Consider the following 22,090-nt stretch of genomic DNA (forward strand, 5'->3'; position numbering starts at 1 on the left):
ACTAATATCAACATCAATTGACAACTGAACTCCGCGGGTGCAACATATGGTAAAAAGCGGGCGCCAACTGCGGTATCGGGTTACATATACACTGCTTGTCATATGTCCCCAAACCAAGTTTTAGATTACTCTTTAAACATCTTGGTTATTATTCGAATTAAGTATTTATCACTTAATTTTTTAACCAATTTGGCGCTTTGATCCTTGACTTTGTAGCTATAATCACAGCCAGCGGTAAAAATTGTAGACACTAATGTAATAGGTATGTAATATTTTAAGTATTTTCATTTTTTGTTCAAGCTTATTGCAGTTTTTTGCTAGAAAAACCCAGTTCTTTAAATTTGAGAATAAAAAAATTAAATAAAAAAATTGTTTTGTTTCCACTGAACTAAAAGTAAAAACTACATATTAATCAAATCTCGAATTGACTTTACACTTCGAAATTAACGTAGGTACTTAGGTATAATTTACCATATATAGGTACCTTCCTACTTCAAGTACGTAGATCTATGTAGGTACGTATGTACAAAATAAAAAAGTAGCTAATAAATAAATAATTGCAAGCCAAACAATATAAAATATAATTAGGATATTATATGTTTTCTAAATCTTTATTTGTGGTGTTTGTTCACCGCGTGGATAAACATGAAGCTAGTAATTTGTATAAAAAAGGACCACACACATGAAATGTGCTACGTTGAAACGATTTTGATATTTTATAAATATTCTGAAGTTAACTTTAAACACTATTTGTAACAAGTCATCATCATTAAGTTGTAATTAATAACAAATGTATATGAACATTAGTAATGAATTAGAGAGCCTACCTGTAATTATTCTTAGACATAATAAGCATGACTATGCAATTAATAGAACTAAAAACAACATTTTTCTCACGTTAAATATGAGTATTGTGGTAATTGGGAACATGATTGATAATAATTATAAGAAAAACCGTTCAAGTACGACTTAATATCACGTGAAAAGAGTTCCGTACGTTGTTTATATTTACGTGTGTAAGTTTTAACTTAGTATTTTTGTTCATTTTGAAGTGAAACTTCTTTATCAGGGTTGGAAAAAAATTTAGTGTAACATTTTTTCGTTACGCGTGACATTTTTCCGTTACGCGCCATCTTGTTTTTATCCCTACCACGCGTGATTCGACGTATTTCTGTAAAGTTGCATATAGTAAATTATTTTTTGAAAAATAAGGTCATAAAGAAGTTTCACTTCTTACGTGTGTACACTAGTACACGCACACATTTTTGTAAGCTTTACTGTGTTTTTTTATTTCTATAAATAAGATATTATATCTTGTCTAAAGCACACCTGCACTTTATCAGATTATATTTGAAATGATGTGATATATTTTTATAGATAGGTACTTATGTTAAATTAGATAAGTGGAGTGGATAATCAAGTATCTTTTTCATAATTCCAACAAGTAGAGGTGGCGCTTAGCCACCGTATGTGTCTCGTCACGTAACAATAATAAAATATCCATTAACTGTAGTGCTAGTTTTCTTTCCATATTGTTTATTTAGTTTAAACACAAAAAGACTTCCTTATGATATCAGACATCAAAAGAATCATTCACATTATGCAATTAGTTATGTACATAAAACTTTTGTTCAAGAACAACGAGTAAATACATAGTATTATCTGTGGTATTATCATTCGGTAAATACATTTTAGCTATTAGAAAAATGTTGTACAACATGAAGTATAATTACAGATAAATAATTTTCTTTGAAGCCTCAAATGAATGTAAACAATTAATAACAATTTTCAATAGCCAACACTTAATTGTGTGTCTATATAATATATCATGTGAATTATAGTTTTCCATTAGGAATTGGTTCATTATATTTTCCCTAATCAATTTTATAAAAATATATTTAACTGTATGATATAATTCCGCCAAGAAATAACAGTTAGGATACATTATTATAGTCCCAAAAAATTCGTTTAAAAATTAAGTTTAGTTGAAAGAAGCTTAAAATGTAGAGCGTGTATGTATGTTTTATGGTTTTAATCTAATGAGTTCTTTTAGTAAGTAGGTATATAATAAATTAAGATATTTTGACGGGAAAAATATCAGCAACACTTCATTTTCTCTGCAGAGCATCATTGTGGTTCAAAGCCTCAAATCCGATTTCTCCAATTGTAAAAATGTGAATTGATCTAATGGAAATATTTTTTGATTGCAAATTATCAAATATAATACATATGTATAAACAATCTGAATGCCGGTAAATTTATTTCATTCCATATACATTATACATACATATGTTATGAACATTTTGAAGGATCTCTAATTGCTTCCATATTGCGTCTATATCACAGGTCTATATATTAAGCCTATACATTATACAGATATCAGAATACTCGTTTTCATTACATTGTTAGGACTACTTATAAACAGCAAAATGTTATTTTTACCTAGTACTTTGTCACCCATAGAAATACTATTAAAAATATTAATTGATCAATATTTATTAACGTCTTATTGCGTTACAATTATTTCTGATGAGTCAATACATGCGGCTCTTTCAATCCCTTATAGAAATATTTTAATACAGAACATAACTGAAAATGTCGTCGATGTAATGATTAATGCCTCTGATGCTGGGTGTTCGGATTATATTATACGGTTAGAAAATCCAGTCGAGTTCATGGTTGCTTTCGATAAAGTGGCACATAAAGGACTTGTTAGACGCAGTGATAAAAAAGTTATTATTTTGCCATCTAAACTATCTCATGCAGTAAATAGGCAGCGGCAGTTAGGTGTTTTGAGTATGAAAGAAACGAACTTTATTGTTCATATACTGTTAGTTATCCCTATTAGCACAAGCGATGATTGTGAAGCTTATGACCTAGTTACTCACAAATTTGTAGGTGTTGATCATAATATGCCAATTTATTTGGACCGTTGGAATTCATGCTCGCAAACGTTTGAAACAAATTCGTCGTTATTTCCTCAAGAACTTTCAAATTTAGAGGGAAAAGTGGTAAAAGTAGCAGGGTTTACTTATAAGCCCTATGTATTGTTGGATCTTGATACTAATATTGCACCATATGGACGGGACGGTGTAGAAATCCAACTGATGGATGAATTTTGCAGGTGCAGTTTCCGGAGATGTATAATTCAACATTAACGAGTTATATTACCTAAAAATTACTTTCTTTCCAGATGGGTTAATTGTACAATGGAATTAGTAGAAAATAATGGGGAGGAGTGGGGAGAAATATATGAAAATTTTACAGGTCTAGGTGTACTTGGACGAGTCGTAGATGACCGGGCGGATTTTGGCATAGGTATTTAATTAATGTTGTTAATCCTTATTTCTTCAAATGTGATAAATATTTTTTTTATTTTTAGCTGCATTATACTCATGGTACGAATCGTTCTTATTCATGGATTTTTCTGTATATAGTGTTAGAACGGCTGTGACTTGTATAGCTCCATCTCCCAGGTAAGAAATTTCAATGTCTGTCTGACTAAAACCATACATAAACGATTTTTTTTATGCTATAGGATAGCAAACGAGCAGACGCGTCGCCTGGTATTAAACGATACCCGCCGCCCATAAGCATCCACTCCACTGGGAAGTGGATTTGTTGCTGTCCTCAAAGGGATTTGGAAGGAGTTAGGTAGAAGGGGCGAGGATGGGAGAGAATGAGGATAGGGAAGGAGAGGATGGGTAGGGGATGGGAAGGGATGTGGGCCTCCGGACCCCTCACTCACCGTACGGAACGCGACAGTAAACTGTCACTATGGCGCCGATATTCTGTGAGGGTGTGGTACCTTGCACCTTGCACATACTTTCGTATCATTGCACACAATTAATGCATAGTTAATTACTTTAATTTTAGCTTATTAGCTAGTTGGACTCTGCCGCTGATGCCATTCAGCTCAACCATGTGGATTGGACTGATATTTACATTTCTTTATGCCTCCCTGGCTCTATTTATCAGCCAAAAGTTTTCATCAAAAAATGTATTTTTCATAACTTTTGGTCTATTAATTACGCAGGTGAAATACATTTTTATTAAATTCATGAGCGTTTAAAGATAAAAATTGCACTTTCATTAATACTAATACATAATATATGCTTTTTCCATAGTCCCAAAGTCAAACAAAATTTCAATCATGGCGGATTCGGAGTGTAGTCATTTGGGTGATGTTAATTGGATTAGTACTAGACAATGCTTATGGGGGAGGACTAGCAGCCACCTTTACCGTACCCAAATATGAGCCGTCTATAGATACAATTCAAGATATCGTCGACAGAAAGTTGCCATGGGGAGCAACACACGATGCTTGGGTGTTTTCACTGACTCTATCACAGGATGTATGTTATAGTCTTTTTTGCAAGCTACAATACACATTTTCTACAATCTTGTTGGAAATGAGTATTGTTGAGTTGGAAAATTCACAAACTTTGTCACAAATTTTACATAACTAGGTACCTAAATACAAAATTTCATTTATGTTTTAGCCGCTTATTAAACAATTAATAAAGCAGTTCCATACTTATGAGCCTGAAGAACTACAGCGTTTAAGTTTTACACGAGAAACAGGTTTCAGCATTGAAAAGTTGCCTGCAGGTAAGTGGAAAGTAGAAACATCAACCTTCAAGTACCTAACTATTTCCATCATCTTATCTGTGCCTATATAAAACCTAGTCATATGTGATTAATGATTTTTTTGTCTTCACTTGGATTGGGATTATAACTGATACAATTTACGATACGACTGACCGGTTGGCTTGGTTGGTAGTGGCCCTGCCTTCCAAGCCAGAGGTCGTGGGTTCGATTCCCACCCGGGGCAAATATTTGTGTGATGAACATAGATGTTTGCTCTGTGTCTGGGTGTTAATTATGTATATAAGTATTTATTTAAAAATTATATATGTATGTTTATCAGCCATCTGGTTTCCATAACACAAGCGAAAGCTTAGTATGGGATCAGATTGTGCCGTGTGTGAAAATTGTCCTGAAATATTTATTTATTTATTTGAGAAACTTAAATAAATAAATCTAGCGGTGCGGAGCCGGGGTGAGTAGCTAATTAATGTCTTATTTCTTTGTACTATTTAGGATACTTTGCTATAGGAGAATATATAACTGAGGAAGCAGTTCGTGATTTTACATTAATGTTGCAAGATTTCTATTTTGAAAACTGCGTTGTAATGATGAGAAAAAGTTCACCTTATACAAATAAAATAAACGAACATATTGGAAGACTTCATGAGTCAGGACTCATGCTTGCTTGGGAAACACAGGTTATAAAAATATATTGATATAATAATATGTACAATGTAACTACTTATCAGGAATTTAATGATAAAAATATAACATTACTTTTTGCAATAGATGGCGTTGAAGTATCTAGACTATAAGGTTCAGCTGGAAGTGAAGCTGTCTCGATCGAAGCATGACGTAGAAACCATAGAACCGTTACATTTTCGCCATGTTCTTGTAGGTGACCTTATGAAAGTTTTGATATAGTTTTTCACTTTCTTACTAATACTTATTAGATGATTTTATTTTTATGCTCTAAAAATTTTAATTATTGCAATGTAGGTACATAATTATTATCTTAAAATTAAATGACACAGTAAAAACGGAAATTTAATCTGAAAACCTTTTTAATTTTTTTGCACTCACACATTTTTTTACTTTTTTACACATAGCAAATCGTACTTAGTCAAAAGTAGGTAAGACCTAATTAATAATTTAATTAATACATTTTTTTCAGGGAATTTTTATTATTTATGTTATTGGAGTCTTGCTTGCGACACTTGCTTTCATGGGAGAAATTTTTATAGGCAAAAAAAAGTAATGAAAATATTACATACGAAAGCAAAAAAAAAATACATTCATGTTTATATGATGATCTATGAATCTTTTTATCAAGTCAATAAATGTAATATGTTATAATATATTAAATTGTTTTATTTATCTGATTCTGTACGACAGTTCTTTAAATTTGAATGCATTACTGAAGTATAGTGCTACATGAATCTGTTGGCATGTGACGATATTCGGAACTAATGCCACAGCCATGTTGTAAAACATTTGATGACTGATTTGAGTTTAATGTTGTTTGATTCAGTTTTAAAATATGTGGTTTTATTCTTTCCCTGCTTCCCTATTTACAATATTTTTTTACTTATCCAATTTGAATAGCTCCAACTTTCTATATAAACATATTATAACTTCATTTCTCACGAACTATATAAATTGAAGAAAATTGGGTAAAGTTTTCTATAAACTAAAAGACTGCCGTTCCTATATTCCCTGAAACAAATATTTTTTTGAATCCGCTAACCCTGTTTTACACCCACGCCTCTTCGATGGTGCAATGCAAATGCCAGATTTTTGTAAATTGTATTCGCTAGTTGGAAAAAATGCAATCTCACTCAGCATAAAACCGCGGCACACGACCACGGCCTTGGTCGTCCGTGGGCCCGCCAGAGTTTGGCACGGGCGAGTCGAGCCTATCACTGTATTAAAATCAACAACTATATAACAATATAACATATTTGTGAATTATCGATAACAATGTTGACATCACTTAGGGCATAGCATCAGGTTAATATCAAGATGTCATTAATGTAGAGTGACACAAATTTCAACCTTATCTCTATGTGTTCAAAGGTTCAAAGTTATAGCTATCGAAAATGAACGTTCTCTGTTGTTGAATAGCCGAATTTTTTCGAATTTGAAAATGTTCAAATTTTCAGAGCAAAGAGAAACAAAAAAACTCATATACGTAGGGATACTAAACTAAACCGTTAAATCGAGGGTACATATTGAAATGCTGAATTTATTACATAAGTCAGTTTTTACTCAATAAAAGGCATAGTTTACTTTAAGTGTACTGTTTAGAGTCTGTCAAGCGAGTCTAGTCCCATGAAAAAGGCGGCAAATTCAAAAATATTTTAGGTGTCAACACTGATATAGCACGCTGAAAACTTATTGATACTAGAATTTTTGATAAAAAAGAACATATTTGAAATAAATAAAAAAAAAGCATTTCAATGTACAAGTATTTATTTGTCACAATCAGAACTAAAATCAGAATCAAGAAATTCAATGCCTTCATATGAGAAATCACTGTCAGTATCATCATTACGCACAGAAATGATGAAAGTAACCTGTCATAGCAGCAATTTTTGTCAGATAGTCTGTTTCAGATTTCATTTTTTTATTGTCTTCTATGGCTATGACTTGCTTAACTAAATGATGAATTGTGTTTTTTATTAATTCATCATCCAAGTTGGCTGAAAAAAAACACAACAATTTTTATAGTAGTTTTCACTTAAAGATGCCCCAGTAAGTTTCAAGGTCATGAGCACGACGTCTGGATCTAAACCAAAACGGAAATCGTGATCACATCACAGTAAAATAAAAAAGTTAGACAATTGTGCTAAAAGTATCAACACGTTGTTGCCAACCTACTACCTATGTTGAAACGATTTCATCCAAAAGTCGTCGTTTTTGCGATAACACGTCGTCAGATTCACTCTGTACATGATTATATTTATTTATCATTGTAAACAACAAGCTCCTGACACTACTTTTAATAGGTTTCGGCATTATAACATTAAAAAACTCAACAAAAACCGGATTATTACGAGGTTACAGCAGAATTTGTGACAATTTGTTTGACAGATCATAGTATTGCCATTATAAGAAATCAGTAAAAGGGTTGTGGACTCGACTCGCTTGACAGACTCTATCTATCGGTTTAAATGTGTGGGTTTGGTGACAGTGGTTTTCATACTAATTATAACATTATAGCACTTCTATTTGTTTTTACTGTTCTGTGCACTCAACACAATATGTTAAAATTTTTGTATTATAGATTTATTTTATTTCAAATACCGTAAAATAAGGCATGATATAATTATAATGGCAACGCAAAAACATTGATGGCAATAATTTACTTAAGTTTCTGTAGGTTGGCAACAGGCAAACGTGCCGCGGGAAAATCGATATTCGCTCATCGCTGCCATTTCGCTGCCGAGTGCTGCCGAGTGTCGACTGTCGAGTGTGTGGTGACGGAGCGTGTTACCTATTCACTTTATTTAATTCGAATAAAATAATTTATTTCGATTCGATATAAAGTGCGCTGGTATTAAAAAAATATGTGATTTAATATATTGTATACCTAATCATATACAAAAGGTTTGAAAATAAAATTCGAGAAAATGGCATTCTACAAATTTGTGTATTTGGCTTTTTTTATAACTGTTTCGTCAGAATTTGTATGGAAACATCATAACAATGAAGAACTTCCTTTAGTTTTGGAAGAAATACATGAAAAATGTCCTAATGTAACGAGAGTGTATGCATTAACCGAGCCATCTGTTAGAAATGTGCCACTTTATGTTATCGAGTTTTCCGAAACTCCTGGATTTCATCAACCATGTAAGTCATAATTTTAAGCTACCTCCTTCTTTAGTAATACATACTTGTAAGGTCTTGCATTAAAAATTAATTTGTTTTACTAGTTATACCAGAAGTGAAATATGTGGGCAATATTCACGGGAATGAGGTGCTCGGCAGGGAGTTGTTACTGGGTCTAGCGAATTATCTTTGCGATCAGTATATAAATCGTGATCTCCGAATTGTGAACCTGATTCATAATACCAGAATTCACTTACTTCCCGCTATGAATCCTGATGGGTGGCAATTATCAACAGATACTGTAAGTGAAATCTTCCACTTAATAATTTATAAAATTCGGGTTTACGGAATTAAATATTTCATTCTTATTATTTTGTATTTAGGGTTCAAAGGATTTCCTTATCGGAAGGACGAACAATCATTCTATAGATTTAAATAGAAACTTTCCTGATTTGGATGCAATTACATTTGAATTGGAACGTCAAGGAATAAGTCACAACAATCACTTATTAAAAGATGTTACCCGTCTTGCTGCACCGGTGAGTTACTTTGGAATAAATATTATTGATATTAATAAATAAAAAATAGACCTTTAGAAACCTACTTATGTATAAGTGAAATAAAGTTAGACAGCGGAACTTAGAGATAACTTAAAAAAAGATCTGAAATGATACCATCACATATCAATATTTACTAAAATAAAGGTTGATTACATTATTACAAAAAAAAACTTTGTAACTATGTTATATTTATAATGTTATCTTTTTAAAAATAAATTAAAAATAATTTATGTTAGCTGGAACCAGAAACAAGGGCCGTAATGAGATGGATGATGGCGATCCCATTTGTGCTAAGTGCAGCGTTGCATGGAGGAGACCTTGTTGCCAATTATCCTTATGATGAGAGCCGCAGTGGAGCCCCCGTCTCTGAATATTCTGCTAGTCCCGATGATGAGACATTTAGGTCAATAAATTTTTATTAACTTGATTAAACACATTAACATTATTTACTTGATTTTTTATCTTTAGTTCCAAAATAAATATCATGTGCAAATTTGAAGTAAATGTTGATTGATAAAGGACATTAAAATAATAAAAATTAAATGTTGTATGTGATACAATTTACTGGTTTAATGCTGAAGGCCAAGTCCTTTCTATGTTTTGCTTTTTATGTAGACATGGAAAAAACTGTGGAATGTTGATTTAGTTTTTATAGACTACATTATGACAAAATGTTAAATAATTATGTTCTATGTTTTCACTTTTCAACCCCTTGTTATTACTCATAATAAATAATTTATAAAAAAAAAACTTCTGGCATTGTTGAAAGAATGAACTAATAAGTAAAATTAAAACACTCTAAATTGATATTACTGTACAATGTATAATACATATTTGATTCTCTGAAACAAACTCTGAAAGTCTTTAACACCAATTATTCAATTACTTGTCAAAAATCAAAAAAAATGTGTCAAAAATCTTTTAACATTAATCTATGTTCTCATGCTCTTAATTTTGCTACTGTACCGAAATTTAAGACTATGCATACCTATATAAATAATTATTATCTTTAAAACAGGGAGTTAGCAATGTCATACGCGGAAGCCCACGCGGACATGGCGGACCCCAATCGTCCCGGGTGTCCCATCGGCGCGGGGGAAGATACACAATCGTATAATTTTGGGAAACAAGGGGGAGTTACTAATGGAGCAGCGTGGTATAGTTTGAAAGGAGGTAAGTTATGCATAAAGTTTTAAAAAGAAAAAAAATGAGTCGCGTATTTTAGACTTAGTAGAATTTCTCGAATTTTCGGAATGTATTTTTCCCAATTTTTGTATATTTGAGAAAAAAATGGAATAGTTTGGAACGAGGTAAGTTTCCGTATGTTCCGAATGTAAAATTCCGTATATGTACTGCTATGCTATAAGAGTTTGTTTCATTGAACGCTAATGTTATGAACTATTGGATGCTACTGGTTCGAATTGAAAAAAAAAAAGATTCATATAGTCTGGATATAGAGGATGGTTCTTATGCTGTAAAATATTTGACAAAAACCATTTTTTCGCAAGTCATATCATATCTTGTTGCGTAAAACAAACATGAATTGAATCTCATGCGGCTCGTGTCGTGTTTTGTTTATAAACTGAAGGCACGTGGCTATTACGAACAATGGGCTTTGGCGTAGATCGATTGATAGTTACTAAAAGCATTATAATATGTCATGTGTATTGTACGATTTTTTGCAAAAAAACATTGAATAATCGTAGATACTTACTTGATGTTACTAACGCTTTTTGACACAAATCACAAATGAATATACCAATTAGCACATTTTAGTTAGGATCAACAAAATCAAACTAAAAAAGTACTAAAAACCACATAAATAGCACAGTATTACAATATAGGAAATATTGTAATACTGTATAAATAGTATGAACTTACATGTATTAAAATATTCAAATTATTATTGTTTTAGTGTGGTTTTAGTACTAATATTTCAACGTTGATATACCTACCATTACATACAATATGTCTGATGACCTCAAAACGTATTTAGTTATTGCAAGCTTTGAGGGTATAATGGTTTTTACGTAATAGGATCGACGTAAGCTGCTCAAGTGATTTGATACTTGAAAATCTGAGTTGAAAATAGTGTTGTAATGGAACGCCTCGGATTAAATACTACCTAATTAGATCTGATATATTTGATTTATCCTTGAAGAAAGCTTATCTTCCAATTACTTAAGTAAAAACTTGAATTTTCATCAGAATATATATAATTCAAAATGTTTTATAGTTTTAGCTCGACCTAAACCTTGATTACCATATCATAGAATTCATATACCTAATATAATTATCATTAATTCATGGAATTCAAACATATGTAATCGTGTTGGTAATAATATTATTATAAAAAGTTGCAAAATAATAAAATATTTGTTATTTTTGGTCTTATTTCCAAAATATCGAGCTAGTAACCTTGATCTAAACATTTCAAAGTATGAAATAGCTCATATATTCACCTACCAAAAATAGAGACTCGCGATATCAATTAACCGTTCATATTTAATCATGTCCTTTTAAGACTTGTTAGTCCGTCTGTCCGTTGTTTCCTTTATAGAACAGGAAGCGCTCGGTAATAAGTAATAACGTAATACTCTGGCATTTAAGATCGCGTTAACCATGAGATGTGAACTGGTTCGTTTATGTTATTTTTACTATTGTTCAACCTTTCTCTTGAATGCTTATTGTTATTCAATATTGAGGACGTGTTTGTGATCTTGCAAAATAGCTCCTTTGAGAAAATCGTACTAGCTTCACCTCGCGGCTTTGCTCGCGTGGTAGGGTACCTACCACGCGAGCAAAGCTTATGAGCTTATGAGCAAAGCTTATGAAATAAAAAGAAGCTTATGAGCTTATTTATATCCAAACTATATCTATCCCTGCTACCACATATAGATACGATCAGTTGTTATTCAATGAAAGAGTAACAAACGTACATCAATGAAAGTTCACAAATAGAAGAACAGTTGAAATTATCCTCAAAGAAACGATCTTATATCATAAACATCTAAAACGTTATCCAAAGGTCACTGTTAACTTGTTATTAAATTAAGATTATCACTTTGGGAATTCCTACACTATTTGACCTTTGAGATACTATATTAGATCACCTACATGCACCAATCTTAAAGAAACTAGATTAGAAGCTAAATCCATTAACTAATTAATTTTTAATTTGTGTGGTCTCTTTCCCTGATTTAATGGATACATTTTATTTTTATTTTTTAGTTTAGACACTACGGGTGAAAATAATTCTATAACCGAGGCTATTTAATTCTCTGCCCTGGATATAATTCCGTGAACTTATTTAACACAAACATAAATTAACCAACCAAGATTAGTATGATTAAATAATTATTGTTAAAACATTGCTTAATTAAAATCCACATACCTACAGTATTTTGACTTTTATCGCCAACAGAAATAGATATTCAGTTCAACCTCGCAGAAGTTAGTCTTGTCTTGTTTAGTCAAGCTTTATAGACAGGAAGAATCTAATGAATACTTATTCAAATGTTTAAGTTTGTCATAATTATAAGTGGCGTCTGAAGTCTGAACCTTACTCTCAAGTTACAGACAGTAGCCTTTTTCCTTTAAAATGCAAGAAAAATGTATAAATATGTAAACTATTGTTATAGCTATTGTATAGGTGTTCAATATATGAGAGGTAAATTGTATTTACTATATGTATAAAGTACGAAGGAAGACGAAATAAAACAAGTACTTCTTTCTAGGCATGCAAGACTTCAACTACTTGGCAACTAACGCGTTTGAGGTAACGCTCGAATTGGGTTGCCAAAAGTATCCTCCAGCAAACGAATTGAAAAGCGAATGGCACAGAAATCGTGATGCCTTACTAGCGTTTATATGGAAGGTGCATACTGGAGTCAAGGGTGTGGTTAGCGATGACTCGGGATTCATACAAAACGCTATAATATCTGTGGTCAACATCACTGGACCGGTGCCAAGGCCGATACGACATGATATTACGACAGGTAAGATTGGGAAACTTTGTCCTTTAAAAATTTATTGAATGTGTATATTTGAAATGTGTTAGGAAATAATGTGTGAAAAATGTCTTAAGTTTAAACCGTCGAGATATTGTTCGTTTATGAAAGAAAGCAGTGTTATAGAGCTTGGTGAGCATGGTCAGTCCACCAAGAATTTTAATTTTAAAGGGTTTGTCAGCTCTTTGGCTTGGCTATTACTTTGTTTATATAAATTGGTTTATTTATTCCAAAAAATATCGTAAATAAGTCCCTACATAAATTGATGGTAAATGTGGATAATTAACACTTGTATTCAAATAGGTAGGTAAGAATTATTAAATAAGTTTAATTTAGATTTCTATTGACTTGGCTAACATTAATAATTTTCCTCGTTAGGTAATTTGTATATCTATATGTCGCAGGTTTTTCATAAAATTAGGTTTTTGATCAAAAACCTAGGTTTTTCATCAAAAACCGGAAGATGACACATTTTAATCACAATTTCATCAAAAACCTGTAACAATCCAGATTTTTGATCAAAAACCTGAACTAGTTTGGGTTTATGATAAAGTTCTTGTCAAAATCACGGGTTTGCTTTGTTTTATGACAAATTTAAATGAAATAAATAAAACAATCCATCATCATTTGCAACTTAGTAGAAAGAAAACAATCATTTATTTATCAAAATTTTACATCCATGATCCAATCAAAATTCTCCTCCTTCAATCCAATCAGATTGATCATAAACCCAAACTAGTTCAGGTTTTTGATCAAAAATCTGGATTGTTACAGGTTTTTGATGAAATTGAGTTTAAAATGTGTCATCTTCCGGTTTTTGATGAAAAACCTAGGTTTTTGATCAAAAACCTAATTTTATGAAAAACCTGCGACATATATATCCTGTTGCCGCATTGTTCAGTGATAAAATATAATATAAATAACTAGCATACCTATTCGCACAATATATCATTTTAATCTGTCTTTTGTTGGTATGACCAAAATGGACAATTATTACTTTTTATTCTTTCATACTGTAGGTATGTGCTTGACTTAATATCATAGATACAATGATGATTATCTATACTAATATTATAAAGAGGAAAAGTTTGTAAGTATGTATGTATGTATGTATGTATGGTTTTCACGCAAAAACTACTGGACCGATTTCAAAAATTCTTTCACCATTAGAAAGCTGCATCTTTACTGAGCAACATAGGCTATATTGCATTTTAAAAAAAATTAGAGATCCTTACCAAAAATGCAATAATGTAACCCAAGGTGTAAAAAAATCCTCAATAAAACTTCTGTCATCGCGTGCGCTGCGGAATCTATTGAAGATAGAACAAAAAAATGTTCTACAGTATTATAGAATGGATCAATATCTACAAGAAAGTCCGCGATACCATATGTCCATCTTCAGTAGTTATGTTACTACAACAACTTTTTTACGTTTTCAAAGTAAATAGAAGTGCCGACAGTAATCAAACCATGTTATCCATACACATATATTAATCCTTATCCCATTAAATGATGTTTTATTATAGACTGTTTCAATACCAGCAAAATACTTTTTAAATGAAAAGAATTGGATATTCCATTCAAAAGATATAACGAATTTAAAAGTGTCAATCTACAGAAAATAGTAGGTATACTGTTCGAGCAGGCCATAGTGCGGGGGTCACGGAGGAATTCTACCAATATGCGTCTTGACGGAACACAGTGGGGTTTTGGTCGGTAGGAATCCGACATAACCCACGGCCCCTCCCCTGGAGGCCGTGGGTATCTATGAAAGATTTCCCCACTAAAACAAAAAAAAAAGGCCGTAGTGCGGGACGGGGTAAAGGTGATTTTCATGTGATTAAAAATTAAACCTATAGTCCGACCTATAGTAGACTTTTCACTGTAACGATATCGCTATCTATGCGGGTGAAACCGCAGGGCATTGCTAGTAATTTATAATTTCAATATGTGACAATTTCTATTCTGAGGCTACAATAAATGTAATGTTTTTATAAATATATTTATTTCTTATTATGTGAGGCATCCTTCCGTGAAGGCCATCGTTTCATTCATTCATTACAAAAAATAGAATACGATATAAAGCTTCTCTCATAACATCTTTATCTTGTTTCCATATTTTTTGTACCAATCTTTAATTGAGATTCATAATCATTCCACGTGGGTTTTTGAGGCTATGTCGTACGATCTTATTTGGCTTAATGTTGAGTGAAGACATAATTTAAATATGGAAGGAGATCCTAATAAAGCTTGTTGCTTGTTAGCTAAGTATTACGACTCACAGATATTTATGGAAAAATATACTTTGATAAAGCATAATAATATTGTTTATTTGATATAAAGAAATAATGGTATTTTGGAATGGAATGTAAACAAGGGATCGGTGAGGAAATGAATGATTGTACGCAATTGTCCACAAACGATTACATCTAATCTTGAGATAATAACGCATTTAATGAATCTTGAATGTACTACAATGGTCACGAGAAGGAATACATTAGAATGCTTCTACAATTCTATTATAATAAATAATAGCAGACAAGATCCTTTTTAATCAGAAGCAGCATTTTTAAACCATTGACATGGACCAAAAAAAATGCCATTGATAACTCGATTTATTTTAATTCTTTCTACTTCAGGAGTTTTGTAGTTATAGAGCTCAGGATATTACCTACATTGATAAAAAAGTATTAAACATTAAATTCCATAAAAAATATATTTAACTAAGTTTCCTTACGCAAAATTTCTTTAGTCAATAAGCATTCCACTCTTCAAAATTGAAGATGCCATAGTTAATAAGTATATCCGTTAAATAATTATAAGATATATTTAAAATATATTCACAAAACTAGGTGCATACGGTGACTACTACCGTTTACTGACGCCCGGTCACTACGAAGTAACAGCGAGTCATCCCGGATACTTCACTGTATCGCGAATCGTCACAGTCCCACACCATCAAACAGCTGCTAAGATCCTTAACTTCAGACTGGAGGTAAGAATTTACTTATTATTTTATTAAATTGATGTGTTGTTTTTGTATGTTTTTAGCGATAGTTAGTAATAGTAGTTGTTAAGACGATACACAAAAAAAAATCCACTGCTTGGTGGGCGGAGTCTAATAGCTCGCTATCGCGAACGCGGGTGTTCGCGAAGTCAATCTTGCAAACTCGCCGCGCTGCCGCTGGCCGACTCGGGACAAACATGTATGGAGTCGTCATACAGCTATTATATTGTTATACATATATTTAATCGTTGATTTATTGTTTTATTTTCTTGCTTATAAACAAATAATCTTCTTTTTAACAACTACTTAGTTAGACACTATTAATAATTATTATTATTTCGTAATGTTTACTTTATTACAAAATAATATAGGTTATAAAATATAATCTTTAAAATAACAAAAAATATTTTTACTCTGAAAAAATGAAATGGTACTCAATAACGCGGAATACTGAATTGATTTAGATAGAATTTGATGCTGACGTAGATATTGCATCATGCCCAGAAATGAAAGGTACTATTTCTGAAAGAAGTTATAAACCCTAATTCTTCTCAGTCAAAGTCAAGAGTGGAATATATCAATAATACAGTAAAACTGATGCGAAACTTTGGATGTTTATTTGTATATTTGTTTGTTAGTTGTTACTCAATCACGTCAAGACTACATTACCAATTTTGATGAAATATAGCTAATTGCCTGGATTTACACATAGGATACTTTTTATCCGGACTGAACACTTCTGTGGGATAAAACAGGATTCACGATATAACCTAATTTCATGCGGGCAAAGCCGCGGTCGGAATGATATTTTTTTAAATAAAAAAATTGTTTAAAAAAACTCAAAATATATTTACGCAAGTATTTATTTTTTGCACTCTATTATAATTGTAATTATTCATTACAAATAATCAAAATAAAATAGCCAGAATAAAGTTAGGCCCTGGTAGGGTAGGTAGGCAGGTACAGCAATGTGAGACGAACACTGGCTTATTTATACCAATAATAATGTATTATAAACATTAAATTAAGTTTACTTTCTAACAACAAAAATACATAATTGATTAGGAGGAGTGACTGCAGCGCCATTTTCCGGGCCCAATTGTGTTTCCAGATCACCCAGGAACTTAATTTAATATACACAAAATTTTTCGAAATGAAAACTTTCACATTACACATGTAAATATGAATATAAACCTGTTTTAGTACTAAGCAATTTACCGCACAGGTATAGTAAGTATAAATGAAATAAATATCAACATCAAATTCTTTATACAACATACGTATCTACCACCTACTAAGAAATGTAATTCTTGAATTTTTTTTAAATATAATACTACTCCAATGAGCTCCTGTTCCATATTACGTCCACCATACTTCCACTAAGTTCACCATGATTTTTTATTTCTTTGCACTTTGTTGCTTTTTGCTAAAAATGGAATCATGCGATAAAACCAGTAGAGCGTTGATAACATACATTTTTGACTGAATGAAGGTACTTAAGAAGGAGTGGGTTCACATTGTGAACAATCAGTGGGTTTATTTTCCTTCTGGATTCCGAATTTCTGAAAAGATTATCTATGCTATACATGAAAAAATCTTACACATTCGTTATGTACTTAAAACAGGGGTACATATCAAACATCGTCTATAATATAAATATCATCAAATTTAAAATAAAACCAACTTACTTCATTAATTTGTTCCAATTGTAAGCATTCTTTTTCCTCCAACCTTTATGTTTCTTCCTCTTATTTTCTTTATTGTCCCGATTTGTCTCATTTTGTCTTATCGTGTTGTCACCCTTTGTTACGATTGCGCGAGCGACACAAGTTCCCCGTGTGACGGCCGTAGCGGGAATGACTCGTGCAGCGATCGGGGTAGGAAGGTACAGGGCGGCTCACGCTATATTGGCTGGTCGCGCGCTAATTTCAAGTATTTCTTGTTTATTTCAAAACCATCGCATATTTCAAAATTCTAACTCGGTAGACGTATAGGTTATATATTTTATAGTTAATATCCAAAAAGTCGTAACTTTACGTTTGTTATTTTGAAGATGCCAGAGATTATAAAAAAATAACAATGAGAACTTTGTATTTTTTTTCTATCGAGAAAATATCATGGAATCATGTTTCTAAAACGATAGACGTATTGTGTTACTATTGAACTTTCTTGTCAAGAATTTTCATCACGACAACTTTAATAATATAAAAATTACGAAGGTTTAAAAAGGGCCGTAAATGTTAGAAAAATTAATTCATCACCTTAACAAAAGCAGTAAAGTAATCTATACTAATATCACAGTATTACCATCCTACAGTATGGCGACGAATGTACTTGTGCAGAGAAACGGAGGGGAACTGGCGGGGGGTCGGGCGACGCGGGCCGCTTAATGCAATCACGCTGAGTTTGCATTAACTATCGCGAAAGGACGACGCAGTCGTATTTTTTGTGTAATAATTTTATTATACATAGGTACTTACATATTCTATTATGACGCGCAAAAACTGTTCCGTTTACGGATGTAAATCTACATTGAAATCCCAGAAGGAAACAATATTTCAGAAAGATTGTATTAATTGTATCTGTTGAATTAAAATCAAAGCTATGTATATGTTGTCCTCATTATTTTCTAATCAGATTGTACATCCCAATGCGAATGCATTACTTAGTTAAATGGTTATAATATACAATTAAGAACATCCAAAAATAAAGTGTCCACGTAAATAATATTTAGCAGTGCAATATCTGTAATTATATATTTATGAACAAATAATTACATCAGATTTAATAATCGCAATTATTTTGAATGTACATATGAATAAATGATTTCATCATAATATTAATAATCAAAATTGTTTTATTTCCCATTTGTTGCAACCCTAGCGTATTTTCGTGTGGCAGCGTAAGTACCTACGCTGGCGGCGGCATCGCGCGACATCAAAGGCGATTCCTTACTGTAGGAAATAATATTGTAATACTGTGCTAATATTATAAAGCTGAAGAGTTTGTTTGTTTGAACGCGCTAATCTCGGGAACTACTGGTCCGATTTGAAAAATTCTTTCGGTGTTAGATAGCCCACTTATCGAGGAAGGTTATAGGCTATATATCATCACGCTACGACCAACAGGAGTGGAGCCACGGGGGTGAAACCGCGCGGAGCAGCTAGTGGTTAAATATAATTGACGACAAAAGCGTTGTAGTACCTACCTTTAGACAATATCTACAGAAAAAAAAACAACTTTTAAAAGATATGTTGCATAATAAAATGGTACACTGGAAGCCATGATATTGTAGAGTAAGCGCTAAGCGCCAACTTATAATATAAGTACGCCGAACTGATCGTTAAATCGTTTATTGTATGTGTAAGTTAATTAAAAAATGAATGGTAAATAGTATCATGTCTTGTTGCTTCTTCTTGTTGCGTCCCGAACTAACAAAAATTCTTACCTAATCAAAAAGAGCTGTTTTCCAGTATATATCATATTATTATATGCGAATGATTTATCCTGTTTTATTTTATCGGAAATTGATTCGGGGAATATAGGGGTCAAAAGCGATTGATAATAATCCGCCTTATCTGTAGGTACGATAAATATTTTCAAGTAACTAGGTAATACGTGGTAATACAATCGTAATCGAATACGTGTCTCACGTGACTAGGTATATATACTTAGATTATTATTAGACTATAATATTATCAAATCAATTATTCACAATATGTATTTCATTATGTACGGCTTATTTATTACGGAGGTACGTGTAGTAAAAGTGAGGTAGGTAGTTAAAACATTCAATAATTATGGTCCATACTTTTTAATGTTTTTTATATGCTAGTTCCTGCTCAACTTTCATCTACAATTAACCTTGATCTATAGTTAAAGGGCGGTTTAAATTATAATACGGACACGACAATTCATCTTTAATATTTCACTTGCGATGACGTCATAGAGAAGATGACGTCAAATCTCTACGCAAGTAGCAGACTGCTAAATTCGCGTAGGCGGGAATGGAAAATCGATATTTGATACATCTAACTCAATGAGATTAAGAAATATTTGGCAATGGAATATGGTTTCAAATTATAATGTATCCTTTACGTATTTTACAATACTAAAATTTTATAAGATACTCGTCCGCTGGCTTCTCTCGCATACATTTCTCGTTATTACATGGTATTCGATTCCTTACAAATTTCTGACTGCCTGAAATTGGATTAGATGAATTCTTGTAGACCTAATACAACCACGCTTCTAATGAGCATGGTATTATATCATAACTAGCGGTCCGCCCCGGCTTCGCCCGTGGTACATATTTCGCAAAAAAAGGTAGCCTATGTTCTTTCTCAGGGTCTAAAGATTGTCTGTGTCAAATTTCATCAAAATCGGTTGAGAGGTTTAAGCGGGAAAGCGTAACAGACAGACAGACAGACAGAGTTACTTTCGCATATTTTATAATATTATAGTAGGGATACAATAATATACACTATCTAATATATTCCTATATATTTTCAGTCCACAACAAGTTTCCTACTAATAAATAATAAATATTTATATTTTTTCAGCCCACAACAAGTTGGTTCGACGACTACACAACATTCGGTTTGTATCCTCACGGCTTTCGCGACGGACAACCGCGTATTTACAAGAGATCGCTCTACGAACAAATAACTAACACGTTACTAGAGAAAAAAGAAACCCCAAAACATTAAAACCAAAGCCCAAATATAATCGAGATTTCTAACAAAATAAATAAAAATTTTAACAATTTTTGAAACATATTTCTTATAGACAATTGAATGTTGTGCGATGTTTGTGTAAATGATAGTAAAATCATGTTATCGTACGGTTTTTCTGAGATGTAAATAATGAATAATTATGATCACTTTTACGGCATTAATTTTCCTTATCCATCTTTGTTTGGAGTAACAATTAATTAGTGGGGAATCTTTGAACAAATTTTATTATATGTATATTCAATTGCAATGATATAATATGAAATATATTTTCACATAATAAAGTATGTCATAGTTGTATGCCACAAATAAGTGTACTTCACGTTTTCCACGACAGTGCCATATAATATATTTTTATTGTATTATATTATGTGAATATTATTTACTTTCAATAAAATCAGTGGTTGATTTTCAGTGTAAATAATTTCTCTAGTCGAAACTGAGATATAGTCAAAATAACGTATATTAATTTTTATTCTAAATATCAGTTGTTTTAAACGATCGAAATGTCTCGACTTTCAAGTTTCAAATATTACTAATATTACTGGGTCTTTTAATAGATCGTAAGTATTAAAAATCATACCATATAATTTCATTGATTTGATAATCTCACTTTGATTCATTATCTGTATATTACCCATGAAATGCTACCAATGTTTTTAATTTTATATGTACAGTAACATTCATATTAATAGGACTTTATATAGTCAGTCTTCTTAGAATAATAGTGTAAAACACTGAATAAAATAATGCGCAACTTACTATTGTTTTTCTTTTAAACCCCTTCCGTTTATCTAGTATTTATTTTTGTTGTATTGTGAGATATCAGAAAAAACGGGACCAAGATCAGAAAAAGATTTCTATTTTATTAACCGACTCCAAAAAAAGGAGGAGGTTATCAATTCGGCCGGTATATTTTTTTTATGTATGTACACCGATTACTCCGAGGTTTCTGAACCGATTTACGTGATTCTTTTTTTGTTTGATGCGGAATGGTGTCGAATTGGTCCCATAAAAATTTTATTCGGATAGGCCCAGTAGTTTTTATTTTATGAGCAATTTTATCTGATCTCGATGACTTAATTGAAATGTAGCAAGTAACTTTGATTCACTTCCCGGTAACCGATTGAGCTAAAATTTTGTATACGTATATAAATTGGATAGCGATGAAACATTATCAGACATAGAGCTGATTTGATGATGGAATCGGAAGGTTGCCATAGGAACTCGGTAATATATTGACTCAACTTTATCGAGTTTGAGCTCGTTTGATTCGTGTTGAAAAAAAAATACACTAAAAAAGTATTAAATAAAAATAAGAGGATAAAAATAACTATGTTAAAAACAACCGACTTCAAA

At 32.0% G+C, this 22,090-nt stretch overlaps 2 protein-coding genes across 2 annotated transcripts; both read left to right on the forward strand.

The window, feature by feature from the left end:
* The first annotated feature begins 2,429 nt into the window (after positions 1–2,429).
* On the forward strand, positions 2,430–5,854 carry LOC149484591 (glutamate receptor ionotropic, delta-2-like). The gene is made up of 9 exons (XM_089700780.1): positions 2,430–3,124; positions 3,194–3,318; positions 3,383–3,476; positions 3,877–4,036; positions 4,128–4,355; positions 4,503–4,611; positions 5,104–5,288; positions 5,380–5,484; positions 5,765–5,854. Exons 1-9 carry the CDS (start codon positions 2,430–2,432, stop codon positions 5,846–5,848), a joined length of 1,785 nt encoding a protein of 594 aa, XP_089556906.1. The 3' UTR covers positions 5,849–5,854.
* Positions 5,855–8,039: 2,185 nt separating this feature from the next.
* Positions 8,040–21,412, forward strand: LOC149484592 (carboxypeptidase E-like). Its single transcript, XM_089700783.1, has 8 exons — positions 8,040–8,442; positions 8,526–8,722; positions 8,805–8,960; positions 9,218–9,384; positions 10,000–10,154; positions 12,719–12,979; positions 15,844–15,986; positions 20,561–21,412. The coding sequence occupies exons 1-8, from the start codon at positions 8,223–8,225 to the stop codon at positions 20,705–20,707; spliced, it is 1,446 nt and encodes a 481-aa protein (XP_089556909.1). The 5' UTR covers positions 8,040–8,222; the 3' UTR covers positions 20,708–21,412.
* Positions 21,413–22,090: the final 678 nt, after the last annotated feature.

The sequence above is a fragment of the Colias philodice genome, chromosome 11 (assembly GCF_061535455.1).
Source record: "Colias philodice isolate Cphi_HAF_F1 chromosome 11, ilColPhil1 Martin Lab GWU primary, whole genome shotgun sequence".
Classification (NCBI taxonomy): domain Eukaryota; kingdom Metazoa; phylum Arthropoda; class Insecta; order Lepidoptera; family Pieridae; genus Colias; species Colias philodice.

Excerpts from the sequence above, each read along its gene's own strand:
- LOC149484592 (XM_089700783.1), top strand. The coding sequence starts at position 8,223 with ATGGCATTCTACAAATTTGTGTATTTGGCTTTTTTTATAACTGTTTCG. Across the intron at positions 8,443-8,525 it reads TCCTGGATTTCATCAACCAT|TTATACCAGAAGTGAAATAT; the intron begins GTAAGTCATAAT and ends TTGTTTTACTAG. Across the intron at positions 8,723-8,804 it reads GGCAATTATCAACAGATACT|GGTTCAAAGGATTTCCTTAT; the intron begins GTAAGTGAAATC and ends TTTTGTATTTAG.
- LOC149484591 (XM_089700780.1), top strand. The coding sequence starts at position 2,430 with ATGTTATTTTTACCTAGTACTTTGTCACCCATAGAAATACTATTAAAA. Across the intron at positions 4,037-4,127 it reads TTGGTCTATTAATTACGCAG|TCCCAAAGTCAAACAAAATT; the intron begins GTGAAATACATT and ends CTTTTTCCATAG. Across the intron at positions 4,356-4,502 it reads CACTGACTCTATCACAGGAT|CCGCTTATTAAACAATTAAT; the intron begins GTATGTTATAGT and ends TTTATGTTTTAG.